The sequence below is a fragment of the Mustela erminea genome, chromosome 16, assembly GCF_009829155.1.
Source record: "Mustela erminea isolate mMusErm1 chromosome 16, mMusErm1.Pri, whole genome shotgun sequence".
Classification (NCBI taxonomy): domain Eukaryota; kingdom Metazoa; phylum Chordata; class Mammalia; order Carnivora; family Mustelidae; genus Mustela; species Mustela erminea.
The window spans coordinates 46,792,305-46,811,498 of record NC_045629.1 but is presented as its reverse complement, the minus strand read 5'-3'; the positions used below and the strand labels follow the sequence as shown (position 1 = coordinate 46,811,498).

Sequence of the window (19,194 nt, the reverse complement as noted above, 5' to 3'; positions counted from 1 at the left end):
CTATTCTACTCCCAACACTTCTGACACTCAAACGTGCAGCATTTTCCCGAGAGCAAGCAATCCTGCAACACGGGCTGGGTGTCCTACAATTCACACCAGTTCTGACACACCTTCCTGGAGATGGTGTCAGATCCCAGAGGTTAAGGACTCAGTCCCACAAGACTGCCCCTTCTTCAGATGCCAGTTGGAAGTCCCTGGTCTCCAATACCTCTGACCAGCTGGCTAGAAATTGGTCCCACCTATACGACCCCCTCCTCAAATTCAGTAATTGGCTAGAATGGCTCCCAGAACTCAAGAAAAGTTTACTGACTCCATTACTGTTTTGTTTTGCTTTGTTTTTTAATGAAAAGATTTAACTCAGCCAGATGAAAGAGATGGACTTTCTATCTCTTTGTCTTCCATCTGGAAGCCAGATGGAAGAGAAACACGGGGTAAGTATGAGGGAACAAGGGAACAAGGAGGCCCTGGCCCTCTTCAAACTCACTGCCCTCCCAGCATCTTCAAGTGTTCAGCAAACGGGAAGTTCTTCAAACCCCAACTGTATACAGATTTTACACAGTCATAATCAAGTAGGCATGACCAATTAAATCATTGCCTGTTGACAATCAAACTCAATCTCTAACCCCACCTCCCCCTCCCAGAGGCAGGTCTGGATGGGGCAGGGGTAGAAGTGTCTGAGAAAGTTCTAACGCTCTAACCTTGAGGTTGGTTATCCTAGAGACTTTTTACCTCATTAACATAAAAGTTGTGACTGAAAGGGGCTTTAATGAATAAGAAAAGACACTCCTTTAGCCTTTAAGGCTTTAAGGCTGTTATCACTTAGGGAATTACAAGGACTTTAGGAGCTCTATACCAGGAAAGGGGCAGCTGCACAGAGACCAAAATACATATTTCTTATTATATCGCAATATCACAGTCATATACCCCCTCTTTTCAGAATCCTCGAATCCCCAGTACACACAAGACAGTTTGTCCTGCAAATAAGAAGGGCAAACCCTTCTTTGTGGTTTAAGTAGCACCAAAATTGGTCCATTTTGTCCAAGTTAAAATAGGCAGAGAACGACTTCAGATGTAGAAAGAGAAACTGGAAGTACATCAGAGAATTAAGTTTTCAATCATCATGACACCGAGACTCTTCCAAGGGATTAATCTTTTATTAATTGACCCGGCTCATCAAAGTCTATTTCTAACTTTAGTTTTAAGTTATCATCCTAGATGATATGTTACATCTATTAGTGATATTGTTATAATCCTAATTCCTCAAAAAGTTTAATTCTTTATGTAGCTCACATACCATTACTTCTTCAATGAAATTACCTAAAATAGGTTTTAATAAAATACAACAAGGACTACCAAGATGGTAGGCTCTTAAAGAAATTAAATCATATGTCTTAAGGTAGACTTTAATTTTCCTGGAACTGATTCCTATGAAGATAAAAGCATTAAAAAGAATTTAACACGTAACTACCTCATTCCAAAAAGGGATCTGAGGCAGCAAGGGAAAGTAAGTGGAGTTGAAATTACAGCTTTAAGGCAATTAAGATAGTCAGTGTTTAATGCTCAGTCAACACTGCAACTTTGAGGGTTGCATCAGACAATAATGCCATTAAAAAAGAAAAGAGGCAACAACTCACTGAGTAATGTCTGAGGCTCCAAGATTAACTAACCTGCCGACAGAGCTTCAAATTCCTCTCATCCAACCCCCCTTTCACGTAAGGATCTGACAGACTAATTTTTTGCTCCTTTAATAAGCTATTAACTACATGTGGAGGTTAAAAAAAAAACAAAACTGAAGTTATTACTGCACATACCTGTATTTTTCCTCTCAAAATTCAGAAGGTAATTTTAATGATTCTTCCAATTCAGTATTTAAATGACAGTAAATACAACACGATATTATCACCATTGTTGAGAATCAGATCAGACTAAAATTTTAGCAGGCTCCTAACCACCATCTGATGCCACCCCACCCAACAACCTCCCACAGGCCACTCTACTGAGTCTAAACCAAGACTTCTTACCCTTCAGCACCTGGGATGGCCTTGCCAGGATTCGAACCTGGATCATCTGTATGGTCAGACAGAGGCTTCCAATGAGCACAAGACCAGCTGCGGGTGCAGATCCCTTCCTCACAATTAAAATTCTGAAATGCCAGGCATTTTCAGAGAACCCGGTTTGCAGAACGACCGGTTTTTACCAGATACTAAAAATAAAGAACTCAGGGGAAAAAAAAAAATGAACATAAGGATAAGGCTACACGTCTCCTAGCTAAAAGACACTTCCATACACACCATCTCCTTTGGTTATAATCACCTTGAAAGGGAGGCAGGTAAAGATCACCCTAACTTTTTACAGATGAAGTCAATGCAGACCTGTCAGAACTCTTCTCATAGAACTAAACTACTCAAAATTGAAAGGAAAACCAGGAGTGTTCTAGAAACTTTACCTTGGCATTTTTCTGGATTGGGCAAAACTTTGGACCTCTTTGGAGGCAAATTTATTCGAGGATCCCCAACAGTCAGTCCCAAAATAGTACCGGCTGGAATTTCTGCTGGTGATGTAATTCCTTTAACAAAAAACAAATAAAACCCAACCTTTTACAAAGTCACTCACAATATATACACTTGCTTGAATATTCAAATTTTTTAATAAAAATTGCTTCTTGGGCTAATTATTAAAAAACCTACATTCCTCTTTTGTCCCATTAATACTTTTAGAGAGTAAATTAACATTCATAGAGAGTAACATTTCTTACCAAAAACATTAAGTTAACATAACAGATTATTTTACAACATGGACATGTATATTTCCATCAGTGATAACTACAGTAGCTTCACACACAAACGTAATTGTGTATGGATAAGTAGAGACCTTCGTTTCAGTACCTGGGCTATGTGTTTACCTATCATGTTAGAATGCCAGTTATTTGGCATACTAACATAAACTCAGAGTTTCCTAAGTTCACTGAGTCAGGCACCACTCTTCCATGTTCTCTTGCTGTATTATGACAAGGAGTTCCAAGTTAAAAAGCACTGCTCCATGTAGTTAGCCCAACTGTAAAACACTCTTTTAATGCACTTCCCACTCCTCCCTCCGTCCCCAAACCACCCGGTCAGTCTTCCCTCTGAATACCTCCCAACAACTCAAAAATGGCTTCTTGTCTGTGATGAAGGGAAACGCTATCAGGATTCTTACAGGTTTCAATCCACCAGTGGTGAGGTGTCTTCTCCGTGTCTTCTCCCTCCTGAAAAATAACAACTCCTATTCACCAGAGAAATGATGAATCAGACTTGATCATTGTTAGGGCTGAGATTCGTAGACAACTGCTCCCCTGTTTAACACACTAATTCACACCAGCCTAAGTGCTCTTCTAATCAGAGGCATGGACATAGCATCACACTTCTCTCAAGATTTCACACACTAAAAACCACACCTATGGTTTTCAGAGAGACACCTGCATTCTTCTCTCAGCACACTACTGAGGAAAGAGGCCTGCCCCTTGCTCCTCTCCCACTACTGCCAACTTCATACCAATTTAAGCAATAAGACTTTGCCCACAAAAAGAAACACCAAACCTACACTGTCTGAAGAAATCTTTGGTAAAAGGATATCTTTTTTTTTTTAAAGATTTTATTTATTTATTTGACAGAGAGAGAAATCACAAGTAGGCGGAGAGTCAGGCAGAGAGAGAGAGAGAAGCAGGCTCCCGCTGAGCAAAGAGCCCGATGCGGGGCTCGATCCCAGGACACTGAGATCATGACCTGAGCCGAAGGCAGCGGCTTAATCCACTGAGCCACCCAGGCGCCCCGGTAAAAGGATATCTTAAAATTGCTTTATTCCTAGAAACTTCAAATAAGATACACAAGTCTTCTACTTGTATTCTTCCCAGATAGAATGAGGAATTGAGCAAGGTTTCAAAAATCATCTCAGGGGTACTTGGCTGGCTCAGTCAGAAGAGACTGAAACTCTTAATATCAGGGTCATGAGTTTGAGCTCTATGCTAGTACAGAGATTACTTACATGAATAAAAATATAAGAACCTGGGGTGCCTGGGTGGCTCAGTCAGTTAAGCATCTGCCTTTGGTTTGGGTTGTGATCCCAGGGTCCTAGGATTAAGCCCCGTCTCGGGCCCCAAGCCCAGCGGGGAGCCTGCTTCTCCTTCCCCACCCTGGTTCATGCTGTTGCTATCTCTGTCTCTCAAATAAATAAATAAAATCTAAATAAATAAATAAATAATTTGAAAAAATAAAAAAGAAAACCAAAAAGCACCTCCTTACCAGGTGCACACAGAGCACGAGACTTACAGCCATGATTCATATGGAAGTTCACTGAAGTAGGACGTGCTCCTACAGATTCTATGGAAGCAACCTGTTAACATACGAGCTATTTATGTCACTCAGATAGCATAGCTTATTGGTTTAAAACACAGGCTCCGGAACCAAACTTCTCAGGTTCAAATCCTCCCTGAGCGACTTAACGAGCTGGAATGGAGCCCCTCCTCTGTGCTAAAAACTGGGGGACAGAGTCCTTGCCCTCACCAAGTTCAATATGAACATCGCCTAAGTACACAAGCAAATCTAAACATATAAACTGAGAAATGTACAAAATGCAATGAAATACAATATAATTGATTTCATTTAACTTGGGGATCAGGAAGGGATTCCAGAGAGAAATGAGATAAAGGCTGAAATCTGAAGACTAAGGAAGGTTTACCAAGCAAAGAGGGGGCGAGGACAGAACATTTGGCCATGTGGGAAGAAAGCAGGTGTGAAGGCTTTAAGGGAGCGGAGACCTGACATATTCCAGGACCTGAGAGAAGGACAGCAAGGCTGAGCTGCAGTGCGGAGAGACAGAGCCAGAGGCCGGAAGCCACGAGAGCACGCAGTCACATGAACGACCACAAATACAGTAAGAAGCTACTCAACAGCTTTAGATCGGGAAATGACAGTATATGAACCAACTGGTAAGAGACCATTCTGTTCCCTGCGTGGAGGCTGTGGGGAAAGGAAGGAAGAGCAGAGGAAGTGAGGAAGCTGCTTCGGTGAGACACACTGGTTGAGGCCGGTGTAGAAGCACAGAGAGAGAGAAGTAGCTTTTGAGTTTTAAAGTATTTTTCTTCTAACAGCTCAAAATCTGTTCCCACCTACATCTTGTCTAACCACATGAACTCTGTGGGAGGCCCCGGCACGCAAGGGTCAGCTGTGCTAACACAAGGAAACAAACCAAATCTGAACCTGGAGCGTCTGATTCCTAACCTCGTCGCTCTTCTCTAGACCTGCAGGGGCAACTTGGTAGCCACCGGCCACAGAGATCTATTTTTATTTAATTTCTAGGTAATTAAAATTCAATGAAGGTACAAATTCAGCTCCTCAGTCACACCAGCCACATCTCAAATGCTCAAGAACTACATGGGCTAACAGCTACCACACTCGGTGCACCCTTGCCGAAAGCTGGACAGGGCCACGCTAGACATATTGCTCTTAACCTTTTCGGGACCACAGACCTTTAAAACTAGCCCCAGAGAGCCTTATTACATTGCTGGAGGGAATGCAAGCTAGTGCAGCCACTCTGGAAAACAGCATGGAGGTTCCCCAAAACGTTAAAAATAGAGCTACCCTATGACCCAGCAATCGCACTACTGGGTATTTACCCTAAAGATACAAATGTAGTGATCCGAAGGGGCATGTGAAGCCGAATGTTTATAGCAGCAATGTCCACAATAGCCAAACTATGGAAAGAGCCCAGATGTCCATCGACAGATGAACAGGTAAAGAAGATGTGATATAAATATACAATGGAGGGGCGCCTGGGTGGCTCCGTGGGTTAAAGCCTCTGCCTCAGCTCAGATTATGATCCTAGGGTCCTGGGATCGAGCCCTGCATCAGGCTCTCTGCCCAGCAGGGAGCCTGCCCCCACCCCTTTGTCTGCCTCGCTGCCTACTTGTGATATCTGTCAAATAAATAAATAAAATCTTTAAAAAAATACACACACACACACACACACACACACACATAATGGACTACTATGTAGCTATCAAAAACCTGAAATCTTGCCATTTGTAACAATATGGATAGAACTAGAGTATGTTATGATAAATCAGTCACCTATGATATAATAAATCAGTGAAATCAGTCACTCAAAGAAAGTCAAATACCATACGATTTCACTCATGTGGAATGAGTGGAATAAGAAACAAAACAGAGAATCAGAAGGGAAGGGAGTGAAAAATAAAATAAGATGAAATGAGAGAAGAAGACAAACTGTAAGAGACTCTTAATCATAGGAAACAAACTGAGGGTTGCTGGACGGGAGGTGGGGGGATGGGGTCACTGGGTGATGGCCATTACGGAGGGCACGTGATATAATGAGCATTGGGTGTTCTGTAAGACTGATGAATCACTGAACTCTGCCTCTGAAACTAACAATACACTGTGTTAACTGAATTTAAATTAAAAAAAAAAACAAAAAAAAACTAGCCCCAGAAAATATGCACCACACAAGTACAAACAAACAAAAAATGGCACAGAATTTTAGTAACTTTAAGGGCTCTGTTACCCAAAAAACTCACAAAACTCACCATCTACATGGATAGTCTGCATTTAATAAGAACAAGTCTGTTTACTTATTAGATTCACTGAGATCTGTTTTTCTAGAAGTGGAAGGTGACCAAGTCTTTGATAAGAAGCAGAGACAGAGAAAGAAACATTTATAGGCCGTGGCCCCAAACGGTACCGAAATATGTTAGGTCTCACAAATTTGCTAAGAAGGACATGAGTGGAATAAAGCACCACAGTCGCATTTACTCTCACAGTCTGGACAGAAGCGGCCTTCAGCGCCTCGGTCAGGATGGAGTGGGAAAGCGGACCGATCAACCGGAGCCTGTTCATCTCCATCGTCAAATCACTGAAAGAGAGAAAAGGTCTCAAGATGGAAACGTCCACCGTACACAGTGTCTGAGCCACTGGTGAAAACAGAGCAAGTCTTCACTAAAACTATTCAGTGGGTTCAGAGCAAATCCAGCCTGTACCTGATTATAATGCCTGTGGCTGCGGAGATCCAAGAAGACGGCTGGTGTGGGTCTCTAGTTCCGTCACCGATGACTTTTTTAACGGGTTTAGCATTTTCTCCATCATCTTTCCGTTTTCTTTTCTTGCCAATTTTCTCATCAGGCAGTTCAGTTTGGCTTTTTTCTTCGGATATTGTCGGCAGGGGGCCGGGAGTGCAGACGGTGGGTTTGATGGGTTCCACACACTGGCAAGCTGCTTTGAGTTCCTCTAAAATATCCTAAGGAAATGTTGAGACACTTCAGGGGGTTTAGTTCATATTATTTTTTACTCCCTTTAAAAAATTTACATCTTGGGGTGCCTGGGTGGCTCAGTGGGTTAAAGCCTCTGCCTTTGGCTCAGGTCATGCAGAGTCCTGGGATCGAGCCCCACATCAGGCCCTCTGCTCAGCGGAGAACCTGCTTCCTCCTCTCTCTCTCTGCCTGCCTCTCTGCCTACTTGTGATCTCTGTCTGTCAAATAAATAAATAAAATCTTTTTAAAAAAAAAAAAAATAAAAAATAAAAAATTTACATCTTTATCCCTTTACAAATTAAATGAAATTCACCATCATCAAAAAGCTTTTGGGGTGCCTGAGTGGCTCAGTCGTTAAGTGTCTACCTACAGCTCAGGTCCTGATCCCAAGGTCCTGGGATCGAGCCCTGCACTGGGCTCCCTGCTCAGTGGGAAGCCTACTTCTCCCTCTCCCACGCCCCCTGCTTGTGTTCCCTCTCTTGCTGTGTCTCACTCTATCAAATAAATAAAATCTTAAAAAAAAAAAAAAAAAAAAGCTTTTTTGTTGCTTCTAAATATGGCATGGCATTTGAAACAAAAAAGGTCCTAAGTGTCAGGGGCGCCTGGGTGGCTCAGTTGGTTAAGCCTCTGCCTTAGGCTTGGGTCATGATCCCAGGGTTCTGGGATTGAGTCCCGCCTGCTTGTGCACTTCTCTGTCAAATAAATAAATAACATCTTGGGACACCTGAGTGGCTCGGTTGGTCAAAATCCCACAGTCTTGGGATCAAGTCCTGCATGGGCTCCTTGTTCAACAGGGAACCTGCTTCTCCCTTTGCCTGCCTCTCCCTCTGCTTGCGCTCTCTCTCTCTCTGACCAAAAAAAAAAAAAGAAAGAAAGAAAAAAATCTTAAATAAATAAAACCTTTTTAAAAAACCAAACTCCTAAGTTTGTGAAGATTAATGAAAGAGTAATGAAAACAACATGACTACTCTGAACAGTTAACATTTTTTTGAAAATGAGGTTAAAGAGAAAATTTACGGCTTACCATATGAAACCAGTGAATAGACCAAAAAAAAAAAAAGAGTAACAGAGATTAAAAATCATCAGACTTACTTAAAACAGCTATTTCTCATCAAAGAGGCTCTGACAAGCACATAGATACCAGTGAATTCAGGCATCATGGGAGCATCAGACCAAATGCAGCCCTTCAAGCCACTATTTATACAGTGGGTCTTTATCTCTACTTTTGCGTATGGTTTACCAAAACGTAAAAGGTCAAGATTTGCTTCGTTTCATATTCACATAACATTTTTTTCCCTATATTCAAATACCAAGCTATCCTCCCAACTTTTATACTACTTAAACTTCCAAAGCACTGATTTCAATGGTAATTAAGAATGCAGTAACAGGGGCACCTGGGCGGCTCAGTCATTAAGCATCTGCCTTAGACTCAGGCCATGATCACAGGGTCCTGGAATCAAGCCCCACATCGGGCTCCCTGCTCAGCGGGAAGCCTGCTTCTCCCTCTCCCACTCTCCCTGCTTGCATTCCCTCTCTCGCTCTGTCAAATAAATAAAATCTTAAAAAAAAAAAAAAGAATGCAGTAACAGAGTTGTGAGGAAATCATCTCAAGGATTATACCTGTTTAAGCGTTGGATGAAGCCAGATCCACAACTGCCTGCTCTCAGAAGTGTGACTGGGGGTCCTCTCAGACTTCCAAATAAACGTGACAGGCCCCAGCATCTCTCGAGGGTATCTGTTTGCCCGATAGAGCAGGACACTACCTTGGTGCTTCCCAGACAGGCAGTGAACTGCCGCGAAAGTCAGTCCTGATGTAAACAAAGACAACACGTAACACCTCATGATCTCCGGTGCTTAGATGGCAGTGCTATCGCCCGATCGCCACACTGTTTCTTGTTGTCTATCTCCCTGAGGGATGAGGCATTGCTTTTGATCACTGCATGGATCAAAGCCTGGCACACGGTTAAGTTCTCAATAAACAGTGAATGAATGATTTGAAGAGGTTTGAGTTTCTGCCTGACTGAAGTCACTCCACCCGAACAACGGCTCTCTCACTTAACACCTGACAACGTTAGAAATGATCTGAAACAACCCCCACTTCTCTAACATTAACACGCTCCTTGGGAACAAGAACTCTCTCTCACATTTTGATATATGTTTAAATTCCAAAAAGCTTCCTTGCTAGGGATATGAGTAAATACTCAAAGACTAAAATAGTGCTCAGCTTTGAAATAGGTTTACCTGCATCTATGCTACACATCGGAGAAAGAGCCTTCAGGATTTCTTCCTCTTTGCCCTTCAACTCCAAACAACAGTAGTAGGATAAATCCTGCACAGAGGGAGAGACGTAATTAAATACTCAGGAAAGGACATGGGGGAAAACTGTGAGAAGCCAAAGGCCACATCAGAAAAACTTCTACAGGTCCATGACACAGACCAAATTGCTAAAGCTATCATTTCATAAATCAAAATCTGAAATCTATCTATTCCTAGGACATTAGCAAATATTCTTTTTTTTTTTTTTTTAAGATTTTATTTATTTGACAGACGGACATCACAAGAGGCAGAGAGGCAGGCAGAGAGAGAGGAGGAAGCGGCTCCCTGCTGAGCAGAGAGCTCGATGCAGGGCTCAATCCCAGGACTCTGGGATCATGATCAGAGCCGAAGGCAGAGGTTTTAACCCACTGAGCCACCCAGGCACCCCAAATATTCTTAAACCAATCTTAAGCAAAGTCAAAATGAATTTTCATTTAAAATGTTAAGTTACGGTATCCTTGTCAGAAAGAATATCTGTGAGTGCTCCTAGCTGGCTCAAATGCCCACTGTTGGATAAACAGATAAACAAGACGGGAGTATCACATACAACGCAGTACTATTCAGCCTCAAACATGAGGAAATTCCAACACATGAGAAGACATGGCTGAACCTTGAAGACATTATGATAAGTGAAATAAGTCAGTCTCAAAAGGATAAATACTGTGTGATTCTACTTACATGAGGCATCTAGAATGGTCAAATTCCTAGCGATAGAAAGTAGAATGGTGGTTGCTGGGAGCAAGAGGATGGGCAACGGGGAGTTATTGTTTAACAGGGGTAGTTTCATTTTGAGAAGATGAAAAAGATTTGGAGATGGACGGTGGCCATAGTTACACAACAACGGGACTACGGTTAATGCCACAGAAGTGCGCACTTAAAAATAATTAAAGGGCGTGCCTGGCTGTCTCACTCTGTAGGGCATGCAACTCTTGATCTCAGGGTTGTAAGTTCAAGCCCCATGTTGGGTGTAAAGATTATTTAAAAACAAAATCTTGGGGCACCTGTGTGGCTCAGTTGGTTAGGCATCTGCCTTCGGTTCAGGTCATGATCCCAGGTTCCTGGGATCAAGCTCTACATCAGGCTCCTGGCTCGGCAGGAAGCCTGCTTCTCCCTCTCCATTCCCCCTGCTTGTTTTCCCTCTCTTGCTCTGCCTCTCTCTGTCAAATTAAATAAAACAAAAACCTTAAAAAAGAAAGTAATTAAAGTGTACAAATTTGATGTTATGTACATTTAACCACAATTTTTTAAAGGTTCTTATATTGATTATTCTGCTATATTGCTCTCCAGATCTTGGTATCAAAGAATCATAGTATCAATGGCTTTCAAAACTTGGTCAAGGCTTCCAATTATGGAATGAACAGGTCACGGGGCTAAAAGGCACAACACAGAATACAGTCAATGATACTGTAATAGCATTGTGTGGTGACAGATGGCAGCTATGCTGCAGTGAGTGTGGCATAACAGAGAGAAGCAGAATCACTGTTGTACACCTGTGACTCATTAAGACTATGTGTCAACTACACTCAGATAAAAATGTTAAAAAAAAAAAATCTGGCCAAGGTCATCCTGCCATTGAAAGATCCTCTGCCTAGAGATTTCTAAATATTTACTGGGAGAGAGAAAGCAATTTGTTAGCAACTGGGGTAGGGGAGAGGGACAAGAATAATACTACCACCAGCTCTACAACAAACTGTCCTCTCAAAGAATTTGGAACAAACTTCCCAGCATCCTACTGAATCATAAGCATCCAGAACATCATTTTGAACATAGCTCTAAGGGCACACAAATATTTGGTGTGGAGCAATGACTTCTAAATGAATCAGTACTGAAGAAATCTCAAATGTGACCATCAAGACCCTGCAGGACCTGGTTCCTCCTTATTTCTCCCAAACTAACCTCCCCTTCACGTTATCTTCAATCCCACTCTCTTCGTCTTAATCACACCGAATTTATTTCCGTTATTCCGTCTTACCTGACTTCCTCTGCCTCCCCGACTCTCCCACTGTCTTACCCCTTAGGACTGAGCCCAGACATCACTTCCATTTTGTCGAAACAAACCGAAAAAGAAACGCAGCCGGAAGCACACACCTGAAGGAGGCAGCGGTTTGTCATGGCTCGGTAGCAGGCTCTGTGGCTCTTCACCGTCGGCCTCTCCCCCAGACAGTAGCCCCACTTCTTGACCATGTGAAACCGCTTGGCGTGCCAGATGTGAGTCTCCAACCATATGTTCTTCTTTTGTCTACGGTTGAATTCTAGCACCCGGTTTTTGTGGCATCTTCGAGCTTTATGGCATTTATTCTTTGAATGTTCTTTTTTCTGATGTACTGCTTTCTCGGCCTGCGGTTTCAGGGACAGAGGCAGATCCTACTTTGTAACAGTGTCAAAACAAAGTTATGTGTGAGGAATTCAAACGACTAGCTTTAGATTAGGTAGACTCCATTAGTACGCTTAATTTTTTTTTAAAGATTTTATTTGAGAGAGACAGAGCACAAGTAGGGGTAGGAGCAGAGGAAGAGGGGAAACGGACTCCCTGCTGAGCAGAGCACCCGACACGGGGCTCGATTCCAGGACCTGGAGATCATGACTTAAACCGAAGGCAAATGCTTAACCCACTGAGCCACCCAGGCACCCCAGTATGCTTATTTTTTTAACTTGGTTATCTCTCCAAAGAGCAGAAGGGGAGGCAACAGAATGAAGACCTCAGAGATGGGCAAACTTAGAGAGGAAGCCCAGTCCTATCACTAACTGCGCAAGCTTCGTGGACTATGAGGATTAGAATATTTATAAAAGGCTCCACACAATAACATAAGCTTACCGTGGCTATTCATATGAAAGAGCAAGACAACAGTCAGATGCTAGCTTTTTTGTTATTGGTCTTTTAACCTCTGAGATTAGAACAAAATTCAAAACATAGGATGAAAAATATCAAGCGAGGAAAACCTATATATTTCACATTGGCTAGGTCCCGAGAGACAAATGCCAAACCTGATCACTAGGAAACAAACCTTACTTTATGTCTAGAAAGCACAAAATCCCTGTTCAGTTTTCACTCTTAATCTCCTTCATAGCTGAGCAAAACTTTTAGGCGGGGGGGAAAAAAGCCCAAAAACTCTTTCCCTTTAGTCTCGTACGGGCCTCTTAGGATAAAGAGTTTATGTTGATGAACTCTAACCCCACCACCAGAATAATATCAGTTCAGAGAAGGTGCTCCATGGAGAACTTTTGAATCAACTAGCAGAGACATGGGTAGCCTAGACATCTGACAATGCCCAACCCAAGGATTTTGGTGAAGCTGAAAACAACTAGACTTGAATGACAAACCCTAGTGTCAGGTTTTCGATGTTGAAAAAGTCAAAAGGCAAATACCAGGCACTGATGCTTTTTTCCCTTAACCTTCCAACTTTGAGCTGGCCACACCCCCAAAATACAGAATTAAAATCGCTTATCTGGTAAGGTTAGGATTTTATTTTAAATCTGGCAGGGGACCATCAAGTATTTAATGCCATTAGAAGAAAGGGCTTCCAACCTGAAACTAAAAAAAAAAAAAAAAAAAAGAAAGGGCTTCCAAATAGTATGTGTAATATCCAAATGCCCGCTAATTAGATAGCAAGGGGTGGTGGGAGGAACCATGATTAAATCAAAATATGCAAAATGAGCACTTTGCTTTTTTCATTTTAACTCTATTAGGTTAGCAGTTCTCAATTTCTTTTAGGAACTACTAACTGAAACATTTACACTAAGTGAAACTCATACCTCTTTCTGGGCAATCTCCCGCAACCGCCTGGGAAGGCGCTTGACGTTGTGGCTCATGGCTCTCCGTCTCATGTGCCGGGGCAGGGTCTGGAAAACCAGCGAATTAGAAGACTTCTGGGTCACTGCTTTCAACATAGCACTGATTTCTGCAGCTCGGGCTTGAGCAAAAGTAGAAGCTGTCAACAAAACCAGCACCATCAATAAAGATTAAGTCTCAAATCCGTACTTCTGGTAGATCTCAGAAGGAAGAAAGAGCTGAAGTCTGTGGGCTTACAACTCACCCACCACCTGAACCCCCAATTAGATTAATACCAAGGGTGGTTATTTCTGTATTAAAGATTATGAAACTATTCTGTTTCAACTTCTCTTTTCTACCAGGATTCAGTGTTACTTTTCTAATCAGATAAAAAGTTTAAAGCAAGTTTACAAAGAATTTCTTAAAACAGAGGCCTTCAGGCAATATAATCTCAGCCATTTTTAAGGGCAACAATCCCATAAGAAAACAAAGAAAAAGCAAGATTTTAACAATGGTTGTGACTTCAAGGGCTTTTTTTTTTATATATATATATATTTTTTCTGCTTTTTCCAAATATGTACCCATAACTATTACTACTTTTCCTTCTAGAAAAACAGAAATTTTTGGATGTAAACAGGAGGCACAGAGGTTAGAAGACACACCTACAGAATCCAGGGCTGGGGGATAGCAGAGGCGACAGGAGACAAGGTCTAAAGGGCCTGGAGGTCTTATCCTAGGACTGTGTTAAATTTGGTTTCATCTTTGGAAAATGGGTGCTGAGACGCAGAGATGGCATTTTATATTTTAAAAACGGGTAGGGGAAGGGAAAAGAAGATTTTAGGACAAAAAGGAAGAGTTCACAGATATGGACTTCTAAGAAGACAAGTAAGAGGGAAAAGAGAGACTGAAAAGAGGAGAACAATCAGGTTCAGGGAAGCTACAGCCCAAGTCTAGGCAGGCGGCGAGAAGGGAGGAGGAGAGGGGAGATGGGGAGGCAGGGCCAAGACAGATACTGAAATCCGGCTTTATCAGAAACGGAGAGCTCATCGTGTAATCAAACTTCACTTCTTCACAAACACCTACCAGTTATATACTTGGGAATTTCCTGAGACATGCCCTCGGGACCTGCTTTCCAACCTCCCTTCTTTTTAAACATGATTTTGGAGGAAGACTGCTCCTTCACATCAGGATCCACGGGAGAGTGGTGGGTCATTTTGGTTTGCCGCTGTCGTGAAGTTCCGGGGAAAGGCTCTGATTTATTTTCAGAAAGAAAACAGAAAGAAAGAGGTCAGCCTTACCAGGGATCTGCATTACAGTAGAGAACATTCACTAAGTGGCAACACTAATCATGTTTTTAATCCTACAACCACCCTGTAAGGAGGTTATTACTATCTTCCCTTTAAAGAGGAGGCAATCTCAGAGAGTGAGGTGAATGAATTACCTTGCCCAAGGTGACACTGCTAGCGGGCCTCACACTGGCTAATGTTGTCAGCATGACAAATTAACCTTGCATATAACTGATACAAGGGACCTTTTCTCCAAACAGTACAAAATAGATTTTTAAATCTCAGCTCTCTTAAATGCTACAATTTACATGATTTTGTATATTTAGTCTTTTATCATAATTCTCTGGCACACTCAAGTTGGGAGCCCGTGCTAAATTACAGAAAGAAATGAAAGCAAAGTCTCTATACAAATGTCTGGGCGATGAAACCACTGACTTTGAGATAACATTGAATCCCTGTCTGTAAATGGAGGGAGAGCTCAATAGAGAATTTTATGGTGTTCCAGTTTACTTCCATTATAGTTTTAATTATTATGCCTCTGTACACCATGAAACGTGTTACAAAGTTTGTCGCTAGGAGGTTTAAATGAGATAGTATGTGTTAAGGCTTCTGACATGGCATAGTAGGCATCAACTATTGGATCCGAATCTCAATTTTTGAACATGTGTCTAAAACTCAGTTAATCAGACCCAATCCATGCTCTTCTTTGAAGTGTCCCCATAAAGTTCTTAGTCACCCACTTGCTGTCTTTCCAAACTGGCATTTTCTACTGCTACCCAATGAACAACTATTACCTTCATATCATAAGGTTCTAAAATCAGCACATAAGTTAAACGCATATAAAATAAACATACTGTGCCTCTTTTAGGAAATAAAATAGTGTGAATTTTTTTTAAAGATTTTATTTAATTATTTGTCAGAGAGAGAGAGTACAAGCATAAGCAGGGGGAGCAGCAGAGGGAGAGGAAGAAGCAAGCTCCCCACTGAACAGGGAGCCCTATGCTGGGCTCCATCCCAGACCCTGGGATTATGACCTGAGCCGAAGACAGATGCTTAGACTGAGCCACCCAGGTGCCCCGAAAATAGTGTGCTTTAATAGTAATTGTGTTGAGGCAGAGTTATAACCTACCCACTCTAATATAGCCAATTATATTCCCAGCAGTTATGTACTATAAAGTCACAAAGAACATTGAATTAGCAAATACTGAACCACTGTTCCTAGAGGAAATACATACACACATATATCACACTGATTGCCATCTCACACCATAAAAACAACTCATCCTGGTACATTCTGTTTCCTTTATTTACAAAGGAAAAAAAGAGATTCAGAAGTGCTAAGTGATCTGCCGGAACTCAATCCCCGGTGGGAGACAGAGCTCCCTGGGCTCTGCTGCAAAACCCTGCTAGTGTCCCCCATCTGGTCATCTCTGTTAGAAAGCAGAAGCAAAAAAAAAAAAAAAAAAGAAAGCAGAAGCAAGAACACAGTTGGGAATCTCAGCTAAGAAAGTCCATATGGAGCGACTCAAATTTCTCCCATTTCTTCACAAGTCCACGAATGACCACCAAAGTACCATAAGTATTAATTTGGGGGTTACAAATCAACTTATTTGCAAATACAAAACATGCGAATAATGAGGGTCAACTGTATCTGTTTTTAATGCAGGTTATTCACTATTTTAAAAAAACTATCAAAAAGAACTGACAAAGGACGCCTGGGTGGCTCAGTTGGTTAAGCGTCTGCCTTCGGCTCAGGTCATGATCTCAGAGTCCTGGGATCGAGCCCCAAGTCGGGCTCCCTGCTCAGTGGGGAGTCTGCTTCTCCCTCTCCCTCTGCCCCTCCCCCTGCTTATGCATGTACTCAGGCTCACATGCACGCTCTCTCTCTCTCAAATAAATAAAATAAAAGTCTTAAAAAAGAAAGCATTTTTATCCAAACAGAGTGGAGAAAGTACTGTGTATCTTACCTTGTTTTTGAGCTTGGTGGAAAGGTCTTCCACCTCCATTATGGTACTTTGTGCCCCTATCGGCCACAAAGCCAGAAGATAAAGTCACATTAGTGGGCTGGTTCCTCATTTTCTTAGCATGTTTTCTTTCTTTTGCATTAGACATTTCTGGAAAGAAAGTAATAAATTTAGTACAGGCACAGGGAACTTCCATACAAAAATAGAAATACATGTAGTAAACAAAAATTCATGTACAAAATCTAATTCTTCACTATAACGAATCTTTACTTAGAGGTGGGCTGATGAGATCAAAATGTTATCATGATACTGATCCACAGAAGATGCATCACCAGGGGCACCTCTAGGGGAGCCATGAATGGTATTAACACCAAAAAACCAATTCAACAGGAAAAAAATAAGTCTACTGATGGAAGAGACCATTATTAGTATATTCCAGAATGTATCGCCAGATAATTCAATCACATCCCAATGCTGACACTGCACAAAGTCTATTAAAAGAATGAAAAATGAGTTATGAGAGAAGATCCCTCTGCCAAGGCAAAAAATTCTTAGTTGAAACAAGAGCCACCTGAATCACTGATCTAGACTACTCGCTACTCTGATATGATGCCCTCTACAAACACATAAATTACTGATGTTTTCATTTCTGCCACTGAGACAAGGCCAGCTGTTCCTGTAATTCATAATAGCCAAAAGATTTCAATTTAAAACAAGGATAAAGGACAAAATCCTTCAGTAGCCTCATGGATTTACTCAGTAGTTCTCGACTCTCAAACTCAACAGCTCTCTTTTTCTTTCTGTTTTCCGGTTTATTTATTTATTTGAAAGACAGAGCAGTGGGGAACAGAAGACGCAGAGAGGGACGCCTGGGTGGCTCAGTCAGTTAAGCCGCTGCCTTCAGCTCAGGTCATGATCCCGGGGTCCAGGGATCGAGTCCTGCATCAGGCTCGGCAGGGAGCCTGCTTTTCTCTGTCTCTGCCTGCCACTCTGCCTGCTTGTGCGTGCACTCTCACTTTCTCTGACAAATAAATAAACTCTTAAAAAAAAAAAAAAAAAAAAAAGAACAGGGAGAGAGAGAGGGAGAGAGAGTCTTGGGCAGACTCCACACTAAGCATGGAGTCCAACATGGGGCTTAACTTCATGACTAAGATCATAACCTGAGCCAGTATCAAGAGTCAAACCCTTTAACCAACTGAGCCACCCGGGCGCTCCTCCCTCTTCTTTCCTGAATGGCCTGAAACATCTGTTTTCTATTTTGAAACTAAATTCATTAATAACATAACCTACTAGTCATCTAACTTTTGACAATATATACCCTACAATATGTGGCCTAACTATAATGTAAAGGAGAACTAAAAAGTAATTTTAATAAAATAGCATGTACCTTCTGTGTGTAACTATGTCACCTCTACTGGGTGACCTTATTTAATAGGGAGACAGTCTGAACTCAGGGGTGTAATCACAACACAGGCCCCAGTACAGGCACTGCTGCAATCTGTAGAGCTGGAGAAGAGGCCTGGAAGCCCCCAAGCCATAGTCATTAACTCTTTTCTTACTGACTATAGGGAATCTGAAGAGTCCGGCGCGAAGGAAGGAAGCTCGGAGTAGCAGAGCCAAGCCGTTCTCAAAGCATTTCGATATTTTAACACTAGTCCTTACTGGTACCTATACATGGAATTACCACGAATGCAACAGCTACAAAGGCAAAGTAATATAGGTGGGTTGTACCAGAGCCTCAAAGAGAAGGCAACAATGCCACTGTCGACATAGCTTTCCAAACTAGTGAACATCCCTTGCTAAAGCAGCGAAAGGAAGCGAGTTGGAAGGAGTACAACCTTTAGATTTACTGCACTCCAAGAAAGTTCAGTGTCTATTAAAACCACGTATCGGACAGTTTGTGCTTTTATGTAAAACAGGTACTGGGCTACTTACTGTGGGACTTCCCTGCACACGCCAGCATGTGTAACATCCCTGGTCCCTGCCCGAGAAATGCCAGCAGTGTTACCCCACTAGTTATGCCAACCAAAAACACCTGCAAAAACTAACAGACTGCCACATCAAGACGTGCACCACTCCCACCGAATGCCACTGAATTAACTGCCAACCATTCACTTACCTCCTTCCCAATGCAGGGTTTCATTCAAAATAAAAGTAACCAGTGTTGTATAGTATTTAAGGACCCTTCCTTTGGAGTTAGAAAAATCTGGACCAAATATGTTCCTTAACGCTTTTTAGTTACATAATCTTAGGAAAGTTACTTTCCCTCTTTGAGCCTCAGTCCCCTTCTCTATAAATGGGAATCATCACAACGTTGCTGTGAGAATAAGGTAATGTACATAACATACTGAGCATGGCACTTTGCAAAAACTAAGGGCTTCATTTACGGTAGCTATTACTCTCAAACAGAGGAGAGATAAAACTGAGCAGGCCCAGGGAGGCCAGATTGAAATTACAAAGATTATGTCATCTCACTTTCACCTAAATGAAAGACAAGTACATGTACACCCAAAACCATCTCTCAAATTTAAAAACTATATAGGAAGCAAATGAAGTTCTGCA

The 19,194-nt window shown here is 41.9% G+C and overlaps 1 protein-coding gene across 2 annotated transcripts in view; it reads right to left on the bottom strand.

Moving 5' to 3' along the window:
- The window catches only part of POP1 (POP1 homolog, ribonuclease P/MRP subunit), a 37,662-nt gene that overhangs the window by 15,459 nt on the left and 3,009 nt on the right, over positions 1-19,194 (bottom strand). The window contains exons 2-11 of one of the 2 annotated variants that reach the window (XM_032316330.1): positions 16,636-16,782; positions 14,466-14,633; positions 13,367-13,542; positions 11,702-11,950; positions 9,539-9,626; positions 8,918-9,105; positions 7,028-7,284; positions 6,804-6,903; positions 3,133-3,244; positions 2,447-2,566 (exon numbers count right to left, since the gene is read on the bottom strand). In XM_032316330.1, coding sequence (XP_032172221.1) covers positions 2,447-2,566; positions 3,133-3,244; positions 6,804-6,903; positions 7,028-7,284; positions 8,918-9,105; positions 9,539-9,626; positions 11,702-11,950; positions 13,367-13,542; positions 14,466-14,633; positions 16,636-16,780 — 1,603 coding nt within the window. In that variant the 5' untranslated portion in view covers positions 16,781-16,782. The remainder of the gene's footprint in view (positions 1-2,446; positions 2,567-3,132; positions 3,245-6,803; positions 6,904-7,027; positions 7,285-8,917; positions 9,106-9,538; positions 9,627-11,701; positions 11,951-13,366; positions 13,543-14,465; positions 14,634-16,635; positions 16,783-19,194) is intronic. The other variant, XM_032316331.1, reaches the window with a different exon arrangement.